General features: G+C 46.6%; 10 protein-coding genes across 10 annotated transcripts; 8 read left to right on the forward strand and 2 right to left on the reverse strand.

Annotated features, from left to right (window-relative positions):
* Positions 1-26: 26 nt before the first annotated feature.
* I203_108593 (uncharacterized protein) lies at positions 27-2,270 on the forward strand (the record flags this gene model as incomplete). Its single annotated transcript, XM_019151696.1, has 3 exons — positions 27-685; positions 743-797; positions 861-2,270. The coding sequence occupies 3 exons, from the start codon at positions 27-29 to the stop codon at positions 2,268-2,270; spliced, it is 2,124 nt and encodes a 707-aa protein (XP_018999006.1).
* Positions 2,271-2,720: 450 nt separating this feature from the next.
* I203_108594 (uncharacterized protein) lies at positions 2,721-4,339 on the forward strand (the record flags this gene model as incomplete). The annotated part of the gene is made up of 6 exons (XM_019151695.1): positions 2,721-2,819; positions 2,890-3,171; positions 3,232-3,528; positions 3,593-3,772; positions 3,842-4,161; positions 4,225-4,339. The coding sequence occupies 6 exons, from the start codon at positions 2,721-2,723 to the stop codon at positions 4,337-4,339; spliced, it is 1,293 nt and encodes a 430-aa protein (XP_018999005.1).
* A 405-nt stretch (positions 4,340-4,744) lies between these two features.
* On the forward strand, positions 4,745-5,222 carry I203_108595 (uncharacterized protein; the record flags this gene model as incomplete). Its single annotated transcript, XM_065518425.1, has 3 exons — positions 4,745-4,899; positions 4,992-5,029; positions 5,095-5,222. The coding sequence occupies 3 exons, from the start codon at positions 4,745-4,747 to the stop codon at positions 5,220-5,222; spliced, it is 321 nt and encodes a 106-aa protein (XP_065372790.1).
* Positions 5,223-5,360: 138 nt separating this feature from the next.
* I203_108596 (uncharacterized protein) lies at positions 5,361-5,751 on the forward strand (the record flags this gene model as incomplete). The annotated part of the gene is made up of 3 exons (XM_065518426.1): positions 5,361-5,388; positions 5,446-5,559; positions 5,627-5,751. 3 exons carry the CDS (start codon positions 5,361-5,363, stop codon positions 5,749-5,751), a joined length of 267 nt encoding a protein of 88 aa, XP_065372791.1.
* A 412-nt stretch (positions 5,752-6,163) lies between these two features.
* Positions 6,164-7,871, forward strand: I203_108597 (uncharacterized protein; the record flags this gene model as incomplete). Its single annotated transcript, XM_019151694.1, has 3 exons — positions 6,164-6,404; positions 6,525-7,638; positions 7,709-7,871. The coding sequence occupies 3 exons, from the start codon at positions 6,164-6,166 to the stop codon at positions 7,869-7,871; spliced, it is 1,518 nt and encodes a 505-aa protein (XP_018999004.1).
* Positions 7,872-8,307: 436 nt separating this feature from the next.
* On the forward strand, positions 8,308-9,137 carry I203_108598 (uncharacterized protein; the record flags this gene model as incomplete). The annotated part of the gene is made up of 3 exons (XM_019151693.1): positions 8,308-8,565; positions 8,640-8,804; positions 8,919-9,137. The coding sequence occupies 3 exons, from the start codon at positions 8,308-8,310 to the stop codon at positions 9,135-9,137; spliced, it is 642 nt and encodes a 213-aa protein (XP_018999003.1).
* Positions 9,138-9,307: 170 nt separating this feature from the next.
* On the reverse strand, positions 9,308-10,642 carry I203_108599 (uncharacterized protein; the record flags this gene model as incomplete). Its single annotated transcript, XM_019151692.1, has 1 exon — positions 9,308-10,642. The coding sequence occupies one exon, from the start codon at positions 10,640-10,642 to the stop codon at positions 9,308-9,310; it is 1,335 nt and encodes a 444-aa protein (XP_018999002.1).
* Positions 10,643-11,073: 431 nt separating this feature from the next.
* On the forward strand, positions 11,074-11,864 carry I203_108600 (uncharacterized protein; the record flags this gene model as incomplete). The annotated part of the gene is made up of 3 exons (XM_019151691.1): positions 11,074-11,334; positions 11,403-11,504; positions 11,610-11,864. The coding sequence occupies 3 exons, from the start codon at positions 11,074-11,076 to the stop codon at positions 11,862-11,864; spliced, it is 618 nt and encodes a 205-aa protein (XP_018999001.1).
* A 376-nt stretch (positions 11,865-12,240) lies between these two features.
* I203_108601 (S-(hydroxymethyl)glutathione dehydrogenase) lies at positions 12,241-14,324 on the reverse strand (the record flags this gene model as incomplete). Its single annotated transcript, XM_019151690.1, has 14 exons — positions 12,241-12,294; positions 12,355-12,443; positions 12,510-12,585; positions 12,646-12,655; positions 12,732-12,832; positions 12,903-13,009; positions 13,079-13,367; positions 13,490-13,569; positions 13,646-13,699; positions 13,768-13,913; positions 13,987-14,004; positions 14,062-14,134; positions 14,199-14,235; positions 14,307-14,324. 14 exons carry the CDS (start codon positions 14,322-14,324, stop codon positions 12,241-12,243), a joined length of 1,152 nt encoding a protein of 383 aa, XP_018999000.1.
* An 815-nt stretch (positions 14,325-15,139) lies between these two features.
* I203_108602 (uncharacterized protein) lies at positions 15,140-17,562 on the forward strand (the record flags this gene model as incomplete). The annotated part of the gene is made up of 6 exons (XM_065518427.1): positions 15,140-15,785; positions 15,862-16,302; positions 16,384-16,411; positions 16,529-16,827; positions 16,934-17,233; positions 17,336-17,562. 6 exons carry the CDS (start codon positions 15,140-15,142, stop codon positions 17,560-17,562), a joined length of 1,941 nt encoding a protein of 646 aa, XP_065372792.1.
* Between the last annotated feature and the right edge of the window lie 97 nt (positions 17,563-17,659).

Genomic DNA, 17,659 nt, shown 5'->3' on the forward strand with positions numbered 1-17,659 from the left:
TACTAGTACCATTTCGACACCACACCATGCCTGCTTCTAATCGATGGATCAAAGCGACCTTGACGGTACTCACGGCCACACTTTTGGTCGCTGATGCAGCGCCGCTCCCTCAGTCTTCTGACATGGGCAGTAGTCGCTCACTGCAGGACTACGACACGCCATCTGGTTCTAGCTCGATAGCTTCTTCGTCGTACATACCGTCATCTACAGATGAGAGTGATGCCTATTCATCAGAGAGCATGCCGCTATATGGGGATGAAGATGATAATACATATCCAATAGCAGGATCCCAGTGGGAATCTGACGCGCAGTTCAGCGATCTCAGTTCATTCTCCATATCCAACTTTTCAGCTGGCTCACAGAACATAGAAGTATTGGCGGGATCTCCATCAGCGCCTTCCGATGATCAGAGTGTCATCTCAACACAATCAATGTCGACCAGTAATTGGGATCCTTCGATAAACTCCATGCGTGTAACATACCCTGCTGGATCGATGAATCCGGGGAACAATCCGAGGGGAGGATCGACCTTTTACGCTCATCCGATCAACATGCGAAGGGTACATAATGCGACATTGGAGTATAGTGTGTTCTTCCCCAGAGATTTCGATTTTGTAAAGGGCGGAAAATTACCAGGGCTGTATGGTGGTCATTCGGGTTGTGCTGGTGGTGTAGATGCGAGAGAGTGAATATGAATTGTTCTTCACGTCCTGACCAAGCTGACCTTGCATTATGTGTATAGCTGTTTTAGTACCAGAATGATGTGGAGAGAGAACGGTCATGGTGAATTGTATCTGGTAAGTTCATGAATCTCCTCAAAGCGATTCAAGCTGAATTCACCTCATTTCTCCTGCCGTTAGTACGCTCCTCGACACCGACAGACCCAGCGCTTGTGTCGATCGCCACCGTTCTCCGATTGTAGTACGCCTTACGGTCTGAGTATAGGTCGAGGATCTTGGACTTTCCAAAGGGGCGCTTGGACAGACATTCGTCAAGATGTATGGCTCAACACACCGGGAAAGAACGACGGTGGTTTCAACATCTGGGTCAACGGTAAACTTGTGGTTCACGCCGACGATGTCTTCTACCGTGATACCACCGAAACATGTCTGGCTTCTATGGGCAACAGTGCTGCTTTGTGGTCCGGAATGGCACCTTTCAAACGGGATAACTCATTAGAGGATACAGATACCTTCATCACCGAAGATTGGCTCTCGTTCACTGCCGATGTGGATGACCAGGGTTTAGCTATCAGGTCCACTGAAGAGCTTGAACCGCTGGTAAAGCGTCAGAACTCATTGGTGAAGATGATGAAAAAATGGTTAGGGCTCATTGAGAAAGTCAAGAGGTCTCCATTCGATGATGGTCATTGGAAAGGTATCAACGGTTACCCTGGTGATCCAGGATATACAGGTGAATCGAGTACCCAACAGTGCCATATGACCATGAAGCCCAACCCACCCACACCAACCATGAAACCTAGTAAACCCAAACCGAAAACACCTAAAAAAATCCCTAAGAAGCCCACAAAGCCTAGTAAACCCAAGACAGTCGGTAAAGCCAGTACACTAAGCACATTCAGTGATTCAAGTGATTCCCCTACATTCAACTCACTCAGTGAGCCCAAAGCAATCAGTACAGTGGGCGATTCCCGTATAAACTACACATCCGGTGAAACCAGGACCCTCGGAGCATCTAGTACACCTGGCACCATTAGCATGTTCAGTGTACCCGGTACACCTGACACGATCATGACTGCCGCGGAAGATGATGATCCTTCGGCGGACGATGAGCCCGCCGATAATCCTCCTGCCGATGATCCTCCTGCTGATGATCCACCTGTCGATGACCCTCCAGCTGAAGATCCTCCTGCAGATGATCCGCCTGTCAATGACTCCCCAGCTGCCGATCCCTCATCACCACCACCACCACCGCCCGTCGTAGCCCCTTCACCTCCGAATCCACCTGCTCCTGAAGTCCCTGCCCCCTTACCCCCACCCCCTCCACCCTCTGCCCCACCTCCCGCTCCTAAAGCACCGACGCCTCCTCCTCCTCCTCCAGCTCCCAAAGCTCCAGGTATCTTGCTCCCTGTTCCACCTCATGCTGATTCGATAACACGACCCCATCGACACCTCGACAACGTAGCTTGTGAACGTGGGTTCGTGGGTCTGTTCTTCTCGACTTTCTTCGGAGGTCATACGGAAACGTGGGCTTCACCAAAGGAACAGAACACGTACTTCCGTAATTTCCGAATTCGAATCAACTCATAATCAACTTTAGAACACTTACTATATCTCTTTGTTATCTGTAAAGTTTCTACGGTGATCTTGGCATTGAGAACAATTGTTATTTGCATTGAAAATACACCAAAGTCATCGATCAGTCTGTCACCGTCAGCTAACCATTCCCGTAGGGCTGTAGTATATCTTCGTATTGATTAATTGTGTCTCGAGCATGTGAAATGGGAATCGTACATGTATCTATAATTGTGTTTATGTGCTTCAATGACTGTTGAGAGCACAATCCAGCTTCAAGTAGAGGCAATGATTCGGCCGTAATGCGGACAAAGGCTAAAAATAACCCTAATCATGACAGAATTGCTGTGTTAAGCATCTTTGGGAGTAGCTCCAACTGACCCATATATCTTCTGTCATCTGTCATCTTCGATTTCTCTTCTTCATTGATTCCTATTCACGACATACACAGAGCCATCCGCGACAATGGACATCGACGAACACCCCATGCTACAGCTTCACCCCATCTTGGTCCAGCTGGCTACCGTACCCGCCATCGCAATAGCAAGCTACAAAGCCTTGAATGTGAGTCAGTTGATCGACTTTCCATTTAACCCTTATACTGCACTCAAACTCACCTATTTCTGGCCGTCAGGTTTGGCGAGCGGTATCAGCACTTCCTCTCAACCCCCACTCCACTCCGACTGTGGACGCACAACCAACCCCGTCAGTCGTATCGGAAGGTTTAAAGCAATGGCGTTCTTTGACCGCAACCAAGAAGGCCAAACAAATTGCCGCTGGTATAATTACCTTCTCGGTGGTCATGAGTATTCATCTCTTTTTCGTCTACGTTCTACCTAGAATATCATCACAGTCAGTTCTCGATACGATTTGGTCAATCATGATGTTAGTCATGTTCACGGGGACTATCAGATATGTGAGCCAGCCTATCTTCATTCCAAGACCGATGACCGTGCTGATGTAAAAGTTCGCTCAGACATCGGATCTCGCTTTGCCCACGCTTAGATCAGTGAGGTACAACCAACCTAAACCGGACTCCAACATCCAAATTGCTATCGCCTTTGAGGGAGATAGGAAAACAGCTTGGAAGAAGGAGATTATTCGTCAACTCCTCTCCCTTCTGGTGACCGCTGGAATCCTTTATTCCACTTGGGCAGGGTATACTCTCTTCCATCCTTTCCTTGCCGCTTCATACGTGATCTGTACAATCGGAACAATGCGGTTCCCAAGGATGAGTATCAGGAGGATTGTCCAGTTTATATCGGCTTATCTTGTAAGTCCTTCGTCACTTCCATCCGTCTCTGGATATTCTCTAATATAGCGATGCGTTTTTACAGGCTTTCGTACCCGTCGGAGGTCTAGTCATCGGAGTGGTAATAAACTTCTTTTCTGGAAATTCCTTAGACCAGAACGAAGATGGTGATAAGAAGGACAGCATGACTTTCGCCAGTGATTGGGTGTTGTCATTGATGTTGATCTTTGGCGAAGTGTTCGGTATAATGATTCCTGCCGTGATGGTGAGTCTACTTCGCTTCACACTACTCACCGTACAAAGAACATCAAGCTGATCGCATCAATTCGATCAGACCGCCATGACTCTCCGGTTCGAATACTCACTGGCTCACGAACCTGTCGAACGTCCCACCGATGCATCCTCCGAAGCAGCGCCTATCCAAATACCCAACGAATACCCTTCTTTCCCTAACCCCATATTCCTATCATCTTTACTCTCCCTTTTCACCAGTATAGTTATCATCGAAATGATCTCATATGTCGTACCTAATTTCGAGTGGTTGTCGATTACCCCTCTGACTGTATTCATCACTGTCCCCGTGGTATTTGGAGGAACAGCTTTGGGGGCTGTATGGTTCGGCAAGTTCAACCAATGGTGGAGGTATAATGAGGTGTGAGTTGCAGATTGATTTCATTCCGCAGATGCTGACTAGTTGCTGATGGCAATCTGATACAGGTGGATCCCTGCTAAGAAAGCTTCAAATACCTCGGACAATGATGGTACTAAAGACGTGGACGAAGCACATGTCGCTCTCTTAGGCGATCAAGTTCAAGAGAAGGACATGGCGTAATGCGAGGAAGCCGCACCGTATATGTACTCTAGAGTATAGCCAATTCAATGGTTACTGTATGCATCTATCATCAATTTCAGACTGATCGTCGTCATCGCCCTTCGGCCGCACTGACTGATGCAACCATCATTATAAATGGTGACACGTGTGATGAACTCAGCGTACCGTGTTTTAGGGCTGTACTGTAGAGTTTGGAGCTAAAGTCGACCAATGAAAGGATGAAGGATGGTAGGTTTAGCGGTCACGGCGAAGTCGAAAATGCAGCATCAGATCGCAGGTATTGCGGACTACATAAGCAGCTGACAAGAATGTTTTCTCTTTTTCTCTCCATCAAATACAATCCTCACACATTAATTCTATACTCTCAAATCTTTGTCTCGTAGATAAACGGTAGCATTCGAAGCTATGTTGCCAAGCTCAATTACGATCCTTGGATTGGCTTCTACCGCTTTGCTAATTAATGGCGAAATAACCTCCAAACAGGCTATGGATATTGTGATGAATCTCGTGAATAGTTACTTGTGCTCGAGAAATGCAGAAGTGGCTGCGTCAGTCAACAGGTTAGTCAGCTTGCAGCCACCCTCTCTTTGACCCAACATTCGTAACCCTTGAAAGGCGGAACGAACGGGAATGCTGATCTACGTGTGTTCAGTATATTGTTCGCTGAAGACGTCAAAGGACCCGTCGACGGTGAGTCATATTGCATCATTCAAGCATCAAGAGCAGTATATGCTAATGAGCAAGTCCTGCGGTAGTGTCAACCATCTTTGACGGGAGGGAGCTTGCAACGCGAGTGAGGGATCATTCCACTTCACCACTAGTGCAGGGTATTCACGGAAATCGCTTTGCAGTCAACTCATCCCGCACATGGCCAAACGAGTAGAAAATCTGACAGATACAGCAAACGGCACATACATCTTACAGTAATACCTCGCTCAGAGCACCTGTAAAGCGGCTCTGGAGCACTGTCAAGGTGGAAACGAGCAATATGCGAATCACGACGAATGAGTGACATTCCTTAATGGTCTATCGCTTGGTCAATTCTCCAGGTAAATAGTCCAATGCCCCTTTGTCCCCTCGCTCTGATCAATACTGACACATTGTAGACCAGGAGAGAACAATCTCGGCTGTAGATACCTGCACACCCCAATGTTATCTTTCAGACCTAATGTCCAGCGTCCTCATGTCGGTCCAAGTGATGGTGATATGTGTGTTCCTGGGTGAGTGCTCTATGACTCGCTTGTGAACACAACATCTCAAGCTGAATCATCCATATGGGGATCTTAGAAACTACACTGAAACTGTCAAAGCGAAACACCTCCCACAAAGATTCGTGGCTATCCTCTCAAGGATCGCAGCTCGCAAAATTCGGTCTTGATCTTAATCTTGAGGCTGTCGACCTAGCTGCTTGAGACGATTCCTCTTATAGGTCTGTTTAACTACTTTCCCAGAAAATCAATGGCACAACCCCTTCGTATCTGATAATACACTTTTATGCATACAATATGTAGGATATTATACATCGTACACCTGCCTTGATGTGTGTCATTTGCTATTTCCATATGCCCGCCACAGTGGCAATTGCCTGGAATGATGAGGGTTTCTTGGCAGACCTCACAGTCTGTCTCTGCTCCACTTGTCAAACAGGTCATGCTGATGTTCCTTCTCATCTTCGACGCCAACACTCTGTATCAAATCACACTCTTGCTGGGTTTATCGGTCGCAACTTTCAAGCAATAGACAGCTCAGAATAGACACTACTAGACTCTAACCCCTCTACCTCAAACAGCTCACAGATCACAGTCTAACCCCCCGCCTCGATGGATGTGGTCCTCTTTTACATACCATGAACCGTCCATCGTCCAATTATTGATCTTGTCATCATGGATCTATCTCCTAAACTTGCTCGGATGGATATCCCAACACCTCCTTAGCGCTCAACTGCTCGGTCAAATCCTCATAGGGATCATATATGGTACCCCTCTAGCAGGGTGGTTGGAAGAAAGCTGGGAAGAAGCGTTTGTAGCTTTGGGATATGTCGGGTTGCTCTTGATCGTCTTTGAGGGTGAGTTGAGGCGTCGACCCCACTGGGGACATACTCATATTCATGTATATCACCAAACATCCTTGTACTATGATGCTCACTGAACACTGCTAAAGTCCCCATGTATCCGTTATTGCACAGGCGGTCTCAGCTCATCCTTCTCCAACGTTATCTCCCTCCTCCCCCTATCACTCTGCATCGCTTTGACCGGTATCCTCCTTCCAGTCGGCTTATCATTCATCCTCATCCCACTTGCATCTTTTTCAACATTACATGCTTTCGCAGCAGGAGCGGCTCTCTCGTCCACTTCTCTAGGAACATCCTTGTCGGTCCTCAACCCTGCATCTGTAGGATTCGATCTTAGACAAAGTAAATTAGGTACTGCCTTGCTTTCAGCAGCAGTGATGGACGATGTAGTCGCATTCGTACTTTCTAGTATACTGAATAATCTCGGTGTAACATCTTCCGAAGGGAACACATCCATTGGGAAGAACGTAGGAAGGACTGTAGGCGTTACCATTGGATTAGGTATCGTCTTAATTCCGGTATCAAGATTCCTCCTCAAGCCATTATACGCAAAATTGCAAAGTACTGATAGGTGGAAGGAAGCTACATGGGGTGGTGAACCGATGTTAGTCGGTCTGATGGCTGTATTCTTCATTGGCATGATCGCCGCTGCCGGATTCGCTGGGACTTCTCCTCTTTACGGAGCTTACATTGCAGGTTTAGCTTGTGCTTACCTGTCAGATGCAGCCGACACGCATTCCAGTGTGAAAAAACGCAAGGGTTCAGAAGAAGATATCACTCGAGTGGAATCGCAGGAATTGGGGTTAAGAAGATTGAACACTTTCCCAGGCCGTTCACCGCACCCCCTCTCTCGCGCTCACTCGCGACAAATCATCCCCTTTTCCTTTGGTATACATACCTCGACGGATGCTGAGGAAGAAAGTCATACATTACGATCTTCATTCGAAAGATTCCTCACACCTATCCTCACCTATGTCTTCGTCCCCGTCTTCTTCGGCTCTATCGGATACTGTATACCGTTCGTACCGCTCTGGAAAGGCAAGATCATCTGGAGGGGGATTATCTATGCTATCCTGATGTGTATAGGGAAGTTGGCTTGTGGCTTATGGTTGATCTTCTGGCCGAAATCGAAGAAAACAACAAATGCTATTTCCGGAAGTGGATCATCTTGGAAAGGAGCAGCGTTCTTGGGGTGTGCAATGGTAGCAAGGGGTGAAATCGGATTATTGTGAGTTCAGGCTATACACTTATCATTACTGGTCAAAAATCACATCTGACTAGAAGTACGCTCTATGTAGAATCTCTCAAATCGCTTACAATACACCGAAACCACTTCTCACCGAAGACGAATTTCTGATAGTCAATTGGGGTATCATCGTCTGTACAATCGTCGGTCCACTAAGTGTTGGGTGGATAGTCAGACGATCTGGAAAGAAGATAATGGATGGTGGATGGGAATAGGCTCGTGGTCAACTCAATCAGCGAGGAAGTATCTGTTGCTCAACCAGCAGTATCGTTCGCGAGCATCGTCAAATGCATGCTGTATACGAATACATGCTGTACACGAGCAACCTCAATCTAACGAGTCTTTTCAGTCTCCAGGCATGTACTGACCTCCGAGCCATGATTGTTACGCCGAAATGTAACATACAAGAACGTGCTGATGACCACTGTTGAAAGGACGACTGATAGCGGAAGACCATCGCGAGACGAGTGGTATCCTTTGTGATTGGTCTTCCTTCGAGCACTGATCATTGACTCATAAGATAACATGAGTGAATCGAATACGATTACTGATGTACTGTTCGTTCTTGCTGATATATCTCCTTGCTGATATCAGTTTTATCAGTTGTCTTCTGCATTGGTCAATACGTACTACCAATATAAATACCGGAAAATGGCTGATGACGAGATTACTAAGGCCCGTACCGATGCCAAATTCACCTCTGGGGAAAGTACAGCAACAGGGAAAGATACGGAAAGTAAAGCTGAAGCCAATGATTCCAAAATGTTCGAGACTACCTCGACTGCAGCACCTACCGAGACGAGTCAGGCCGATACCGCAACAGTGACTGCTACACCTGCACCCGCTACGAGTGCTGACACAGCGAGTAAGGAAGGACCTCGTACCTCGTGGTGGAAGGAATTCAAGAAGGTAAGTAGGAACAATCATCGGATCTTGAGCGTTATTGAGTTAAGCGATCACCTGTAAACTATCCCCTTTTGCAGGACTTATCGACCAAATGGACCTCTACCAAGAAGTCGTTCTCATCATTTTGGCAATCGACCATCAACACTTTCAAATCGTGGGGTGTTGCTACCAAAAAGACTCTATCAACACTGAGTAGTTATCCTAGCAAGATGTGGAGTAGTGTGGTGGAGAGATGGAACAAGGTGAGTTGATGTTCCTATTATAGGTTAGAATACACCACTGGAACACTGGGAAAAAATATAGAATTCGTTGCCTCCATGTTTGAACGGTAATTGATAATGTAAACCACTACTTAGATGCTGGGTAAGAAGCCACCACCAGCTACTACTACAGAGACGAAGACCATCGGAACTAACGAGGTGGCTAAGGCTGAAACGGGAATGACGGTGGAAAAGGATGAAACGCAGAGTGAGACGAAAGAGACTCCGACCGCCGAAGAAGGTGAAGGAGATAAGAAAAAGACAGAAGAGAAAGCACCGAAAAAAGTGAATAAAGATGAGGAGGAAAAGAAATAAGAAGAAGGCGTCTGTGATTGGGTTATGACATGCATTCATTCATCATGATCGTTATATCAGATACAACATTTATCTCCCGTTCCGTTGTTTGATCGACTGTTTATATCTATGGGTATATAATCGTGGACTAAAGTGATTGGAAAAGGGAATCTTAAACCTTTATTTTCCAACTATTCATAATAAGTGTTTTGTCTATGGACCTCATCAAACTCATCCTGGTGATCTCCCAGACTAGGTGATTTCCTGATCGTTCCTTCCAACAATCTATAAAAGCTATCCTTCTCTTCATTCTCCCTTAAGACCTGATACATTTCAAACAGTATTTCTAGTTTCCCAACAATGATATCTCCCTTTTCGCTATCCGGTAACAGCGGTAAATAGGAGTGGTCGTGATCTTGAATAGCCACTTTACCAAGATTCAGCCATTCCATCGCTTTAATTTCCAGATCTAGCTCGTTCGATCCTTCTATATGTTCTTTCCATATGTTATTGAGAGAAACTAAGATCTTACATCTAAGTCGATCTTTCACCTGGTTACCTGACTCTGATTCTTCGACAGTCTCTTCTTTTTGTCTGACGACATTCAATTCAGTTTGAGTCTGGGATGCATTCTCGATTTGCGTTTGGTTTTTCTGAACAACCTCGATATGATTTTCCTCCTGCTTTTCTTCCTCGTCTATCCAGAACCCCCTCTTCCCCTCCGTATGCACCTTCGAATACCCATTCTGCGTATCCGCCTCCAATCCACCATTCAATCCTAAAGCTTTTAGACTTTCTGTCAATCTCTTAGCTTGTTCTTCGTGACTATCCACTGCTGGAGGTGATTTCGAGTGATGGAAAGGCGTATGTGTACCTGGTGTTATAGGTGCAGTGGCTGGTCGGGAATACCGTGCCCAATAAGCATCTTCTACATGTTGGTCGTCTAGTATATCTGTATGAGGCGAAGGGGACGAAGTGGGAGAATCAAAGGCCGTCCAATATCCCTCGGGTGCTTCATTATCCCCATTAACCTCACCAACTTCATCCATAGCGTTCTGTCCAGCTTCATTGAGCAGATTCACTAGTTGTTCCGGAGTCGAAACAAATTGATGTTGTGTGCCTGAAGGTAAACGAGCAGAATGATACACCCATCCTCTACTTTCCGAATTCCCATATTCATATTCAAACCAAATTTCCACACTTTCATCCGTCGTACTATCAAGTTCAGGTAAGATCGGTATCCTCGCATATACTTCTTCTCCCTCTTTCGTATACTGTACATCGCCTAACTGATGCCCATGGCACAGCTCGCTCGACCTCGTTGAGACAGGCTGCGAATCGTTGGAAGGGAAAGGTGAAAGATGAGAGTCGAGATCAGATAGAGAAGGAGGTAGGTACAGTAGCCGCTGGAGGAGCGCCTTCGACAAAAACTCCTGGGGGAGTGGTGAAGGTGGTAAGAGGTATGGAAGGAGGTTTGTGATGAGTGAGATGGGAAGAGGGGGAATGGAAGTTGGTAAGGTGGTCATGGCGTTGAGGGGTATCTCCAGTAGAGTCTTCTTGCGTGGGTCTGTTGGCTGCTATGATGTGGACCTTGTCGGTCTGCGCTGTTCCGTGTGATGAGGATATGAAGATTATTCGACCTGTGATAGATCTGTTGACATATATAACCCTCTCTCTCTCTCTCTTTCAACTTTTTTTTTTCTATTTCCATCTAAATGTTTTGCTTTTGTCTCCATTTCCCCCCACCGACGTGTCATCACCACTCGGGCAATTCTCGGCTATTCCAAATAACCGAACTACAACGCGGTGATCCGATAGATCCGTGATTAGGAACAAACGAGATTGCGAGAATTCAATGTCACTTGTCACCCACTTTCAACATCCATGTCTAAATCCATTCCAGCCAACTGAGCGGTCTTGTTCTTATTATGTGGACCTTGCGTCCTGGGCTCGAGCGATGTCGGTCACATCCTTCCCGAAAGTCCCTAGAGGTATACGCCTGATGAAGACCTCTATACGGCTTCTTCAGCTCAGTCAATTTTCATCTTCGATCTTGCGTTCCGCCAAAGCTTCCCCTCAATTATTGGCCTTATCTTCCCTAGTCAAAGAATCGGACCACGCAGCAGCAAGAGAGTGGGTGGACAGCTTCAAGCTGGATGATGTACCGAAAGATGGGTATGTGGTCAGTAGAAGTAGATCCAACGGACCTGGAGGACAGGTGCGTTGATAACGATCTCAAGTGTTGTAACTTATTGCTGATGGGATAAACGTTGTTCGATGATCAAGCACGTCAACAAGACAGAATCAAAGGTCGCTCTACGTTGCGATCTCAGCAAAGCCAAAGGTGAATGGCTGCCTGGTTTTGTATTTCAGCCTATGATGAAGTCTGTAAGTTGGCCAAGGGCTTTTCTCGTATATCGCCTATAAGACTTCAGAACCCACCTGGACTCAGAAAAGTGCTGATCGACCCTTCCTTGATACCCTTCAACATAGCCCCACTACCTACCCAGCCCTCCTGCCTTACTCATATCCGCCCAAACATCCCGTACGGCCTCTCAGAACCTCACGACTGCCCTTGACATCTTACATAAAACCATAGTCCACGCGGCAGAAAGCGTCATCGTGAATCCTACATCCCACGAACAAAAAGCAAAAGTCAAGAGATATATCAAGAAGGAGAATGAGAAGAGGATAGAGATGAAGAAGAGGAACTCGGCGAAGAAGGCTTCGCGGAGGGATGTCGATTAGGATGATCGGATGGGAGATCATATCGAAAGTCTTATCCCGGTCAAAAGAAGCGCAAGCTCGTCCCTCTGACGACACCTCCCCCGGTAGATGTTTGCATGGAAATCTCGCTAAGCAACGCAGAGGTGCTCCCAAGGTCGGTCTTATGAGCTCACAGCTGCATCATATGACTACAACAGCGTCAACTGAGTCGCGTTACACGAATACACATGGATTACGGTGAAAGTACATCGTATATCAGCTGGTGATGGTCATCCGTAGCGACAAGTCTCAGATTTGACGACTATGCATATTCTTGTTCGATCTCATTGCCACTACCACTGACTACAACAACAATTTCCTTTCCATTCACCAATCTAACCGTCCACAAGTGAAGATCCTAAGGAGCATCATCGAAACCCATGTTGACGACACATCGGATACAGCCACCGGCCTGGTCATTTGTTTTTTAGCTTCATTCCATTCAGTGGATTGAGATTCGTAAATCACTCACATGCATATCATCGAACCCTTTGTTGATACCTTCCAGGTCTTGGTGGTGAGTGACGAATTCGTCTACCCAGAGTGTACCCGCGAGGTAGTCTATTATACAAGGTACCCACGAGGTCAGATATCTTCATCAGACATAAGATGATTCAGAAGGCTCACCATCGACAATGCCTGGTAACTCAGTTCGACCTTTGACACCACCGAAAGCAGATCCTTTCCAAGTTCGACCGGTCACCTAGATAATGGCTATTGATCAGCTGAGTCGAAACATCTTTAGAGTGAGGAAACAACTGACGAGTTGGAATCTGTAGATTCGGAACAGCATGATCCAGTGTAAACGTCACAATGCAGCACCACAATACACGGGACGAACTAACTCACGGTCGGGTAGAGATCTCAGCACCGGCAGGAGCGACACCGATGACATTACATACACCCCAACCTTTGTGACAGGCTTCGAGCGCGGATCGCATCACTTTGACCTGTCGGCGGTTGTATATGCTTTGGATCAGGATGATGTTCACTAAACGTGGAGATATCGATGTCACTCACATTACCAGTAGCATCAAAGGTGAAGTCAAGACCACCATCAGTCTCTTCTACCAACCAGTCAACGATGGATTTGCCTTCAGGAAGTTGGGTGGGGTTGACGAAGTCGGCTATGAGGTTTTCTGATCAGCAAATAGTCTGAACTGTGAATCTTCTTTCAATTCAATATGTCAACTCACTCGCACCGAACTTCTTGGCCCATTCCTCCTTCTTATCATTAGTATCAATCGCGATGATCCTCTTGGCATTCTTCGCTTTGGCACCTTGCAGGATACTCAACCCCACGCAGCCGATACCAAACACCGCGACATTGGAATCTTCGATACCTGGCGTCTTGGTGGCTGCTCCGTATCCGGTGGTGATACCACATCCCAGGAGACAAGCTTTCTCAAGAGGTGCTTTGGAGTTGACAGTGACGACGGAGAATTTGGAGACGACGGTGTATTGAGAGAAGGTGGATGTGCCCATCTAAGGTGGGTAAGGATGCATCAGCTTGAGCTGGTAGAGGATGTCGACCGGATATGAATGAGCAGGGCTAGGACCAAAGGGTGGTGCAAGGTATACGAATGGGGGGCTGTCGCGATACTCACGAAATGTAGGATGTCTTTTCCTTTACACTTGAATCTAGAGGTGCCATCTGGCATCACACCTTTACCTTGAGTCGCTCGAACTGGACATATAACAACAAGCAGAGCATTGAGCATCTAGATAGCACGATGTCTGAGCTGAATAGACACGCGACTCACCTCGTCCACAGAGGTTGGTTTTACCTGATTTACAGAATTTACACTCCCTGCATTCTACAGACAAGGAATACGTCGTCAGCAGAGATAAGATGTACTGTCCACCATGGCTTGTTGAACCTCACCAGCAGTGTAAAGTGGAACAACGTGATCACCGACTTTGACGTTGTCTACACCCTCACCGACAGACTCGACGATACCACCACCTTCATGTCCGAGAATGACGGGGAAGGCACCCTCGGGATCTTTGCCTGATAAGGTGTATGCGTCGCTATTCCAGATAAGATATATGGTGTGCTCAGTGTGACGCTGGAGGTGTTGATCTGAAGGAGGATGATACATACGTGTGACAGATACCAGTGCTATGACGATGGATTAATTAGCTATTGTGATGATGAAGATGTCTTGATAACACTCACTATAAGATCTTGATTCGGACTTCACCTTCTTTGGGTGGAGCTACTTCGACATCCTCGATCGAGAGCGGCTTGCCTATGATAAATGGGTGGTTGGTACCTTCTGATAGCATCTTAGGATACATGAGAGGTGTACTGACCTGCCTCCCAAGCAATGGCAGCTTTACAAGTGATAGTCTATGAAGGAGATAACGAATCATCAGTGTTCATTATCTTCGACCCAATCTATGAAGACATCTCGAGCTCACTTTTCCTTCGGTCGACATTGTATGACAAAGTATGGAGGATGAGTATGGGATAAGAAGAAGAGAAAGATGTAATGAGCAAAGACAGAAAGAATATGAGGGAACGGACTCACTCTTCTCATGGACCGAAGTTTACCGATGACTCATCATCATCATCCCAGTGACAAAGTGGAGGTTCATACTGGCATGACAACTAAAGGATAAGCGAGGTAGTGATATAGCATGCATGAACATAGTCAATAGATTGAGTGGGGGTGTTGAGGAGATGAGATGCATGCACCACATCCAGTAGATCGGGGTGATGGTTGTGGACTGGGGACCGTCGTCGGATTGGAAGAGATGGGTGGGTGTCAGCTGGGTGTCTCAGTGAGCCCCTCTCTCCAGCTTGATGGAGCTCATCATCCATGCATATACATCCACCTGGTCCTGACGCAGGCAAGATCCCAGTCTCTGCTGCTAGACTCCCAGCGGCATGGGTGTTGATGAAGAGACTTGCCATCATTCCCTCTCTGGTATCAACTCGGCATCTCCGCCTGGTCTTTACCTCGGATATGAACCTTGTTTCTTTGTCTTGTGACATGACCATCAGCATATCACTACCCAAACCCAAAAGCTAATCAGGCAACTCACGACGACAGTCATAACAGTGATACTCGTAGAGTACTCGTACTCGTGGTGCAGCACAGTAGATGATGAAGTAGGGCAAGGATGGATACCAGAAGTACGTCCGATTAGGTTCATAGCAATCGAGATCAGCTTCAAATCAATTCAGTCATCTTTTCAAACATATTCTACATCACCATCTTCCATGTAATGCTCATATCATAAGATGAAAGATGCCGCCTGCATCCAGTAAACTGCTCAACCCTCTCTCACTCTCACCCACCGACCCTTCGTCCTCATCTCAATCAGCCGGCTTGTCAAGGATGACCACGCAATCCAACAAACCACCTCGTTTCTACTTACCTTCCCCGTCCAACTCATCACCTCATACACCCGTCTATCCGCTGTCCAGAGTAGTATCCAGAGCTCAATCAGATACCAATGCAGCTGCAGGGAGCAGTACATCTACTTCTACCTCGACATCAACTACGGAAACTGCGCTGTACTCAAGAAGGAGTAGATCAAGAGCATCTATTAGCAATCTGCGATCCGCCTTGGAATTATACCAGATTGACCATCGAGTGACTTCACCAGACCCAGGTAATATAGCTGGGACATCAACCGATACAGATACCACTCGAGGCCATCCGCATGGACACCAACAACACCAAGCGGTATTGAGTAATGAGGATGACTCACCATCGAGCTTGTCACCTTCGTCGTTAATAGGGAATTCGAAGATGGACGCCTTGGTCGAGATCCATAGGGTATTGTATAGGGGTAAAGAGGATCTACAAGTCAAAAGAATCGAATTGACCTTGAAGGAAGAGGTCGATCAGGTCAAGAGGGTAGTAGATAGATGGTTTGAAAGTGATTGTGGTGGGTTTCTCGCTATTATCACCCAATGGTGCGAATATCAATCACTCCGTGCTGCTGACAGACCCGAGTCTTATAGTATACGACCAACCACTAGTACATCTGACATCTCGAGAATCTATGTTGATGCATTTCACACTGTTACATGCATTCGGTACAGTCTATATGCCGAGTATACGACCTTCCGCTTTGATCATCCACCTTAAAGAGATAATATCGCTGTTACAAATAAGCCTACTACCCATAGAAGAACATGGGAAATCTCGAGGAGCAGAAGGTAAAAAGAAGGAATCAGATATAATCGAGTCGCCGAAATCACCAGGCGAGGAAGAGCATCTCCTGGGACTAGGACTAGGTATTGGTAAAGCAGGTGATCACCGGGACACGACTAGGAAGACGAGTCGACACTCTTCACGTGATCACACAACGCATAGTGATGGAAGTATGAGTTACGATGGCTGGTGGAAGTTGTGGGATGTCACGGCGGATTGTAAAGAGATTGGAGAGATGGAATGTTATGGTCAGCCCCTATTCAACTCCTCATTGTTGCGACAAGTCGGAGGAGACACTGATACTGTCACTCCCTTTGCAATATCCATAGACGGTCATTACTTAGCCATGATCGAGCAGTGAGTAGGATTGAAGCTAAACCACGTATCCCATTATCTATCATTTCGTCTATACCCCATCTTACCCTGATCATTGTATTACTCCGTCCACAACTGATATCTGCACCTCATTTGCAGTGTGATCCGCCTATCGCTCTTTCCAACCTATCGCAATTCTATTAAGACCGCTCCTTCCACTTCTCACCCGTCAGCCTACTTCCACCCTAAAACACCTAATCCTCATATCAAACATCACCACCATGGTTCCGTGAAGCACATCGGGAAAGCACAAAGTCCAATACTGGGTATAGATATCCCAGCTGTCCCTGTTCCGTCATTCGCTAAGAGGATATACACGTATATCTACCGGGATTTCATAGAGTGCTGGTTGGATTGGGAGCTGAGGGTAAATACAATGATACAGTTTAACGAGGTTGGTGAGTGCAAAATCCACCTAAAATCTCGATCATCGGTCGATATGCTCCTCGTGTCTTTTTACAAAACATGCTCAACAGAAGCGACCATGCTGACCGTTAACCGTAGGCAAAGCAACCCATGTACGCGATGTGATTGATGTCCGAGACTTGGTGGAATGCTTCGTCCCGTTCGCTAAACGATTACATCTGATCACGACTGTAACGGGCTTTATCACTAGCCTGATTGGGGTTGTTATCTTGACCTCTTTGGCGGGTAATGACCAAGCTGTGGAAGTCGTCAAGCAGGGTAAGATTATTAGCGTATCTCTGCCTACCCGAGTGATGGAGAAGGGCGGTATCATGACCCATGGTGTGGGCTATGACGCTAGGACTGAAAAGGATAGAGATAGCAAACCCTCAGCGTCAGGTGAGAACACCATCCATTCACCCTCTTATGGGCTTTGTGTCGTGACTTGTGATATCCCAGAATTCAGACAGCTGACAATGGAATGTCATATGTAACGTATAGAGGAAAAACCATCACTCAATAGTACCAAATCATCCTCTTCTGCACCTATGCGTATCAAATCACCTACCATGGATCCTCAATCTCGTTCAAGAAAGATGAGTGCCCCTACTCTCATGACCAGTACACATAATACACTAGGGTTGGAAGGTGTTTCGCCGCCTGCTTCGGTGCAAGAGGGTAATAGTCAGAGCACAGCGGTCACCAGTGTCGACCAAGATTCAGCTTGAGATTGGAAGCTGAGTTGAAAGCTGTGCAGGCTGTATCGTCCCGGTTGTATAAGATAATGTAAGATTGTATGCTATGCCTCTTGATCTCCTGTAACAT

Source organism: Kwoniella mangroviensis, chromosome 3 (genome assembly GCF_000507465.2).
Source record: "Kwoniella mangroviensis CBS 8507 chromosome 3, whole genome shotgun sequence".
Lineage (NCBI taxonomy): Eukaryota > Fungi > Basidiomycota > Tremellomycetes > Tremellales > Cryptococcaceae > Kwoniella > Kwoniella mangrovensis.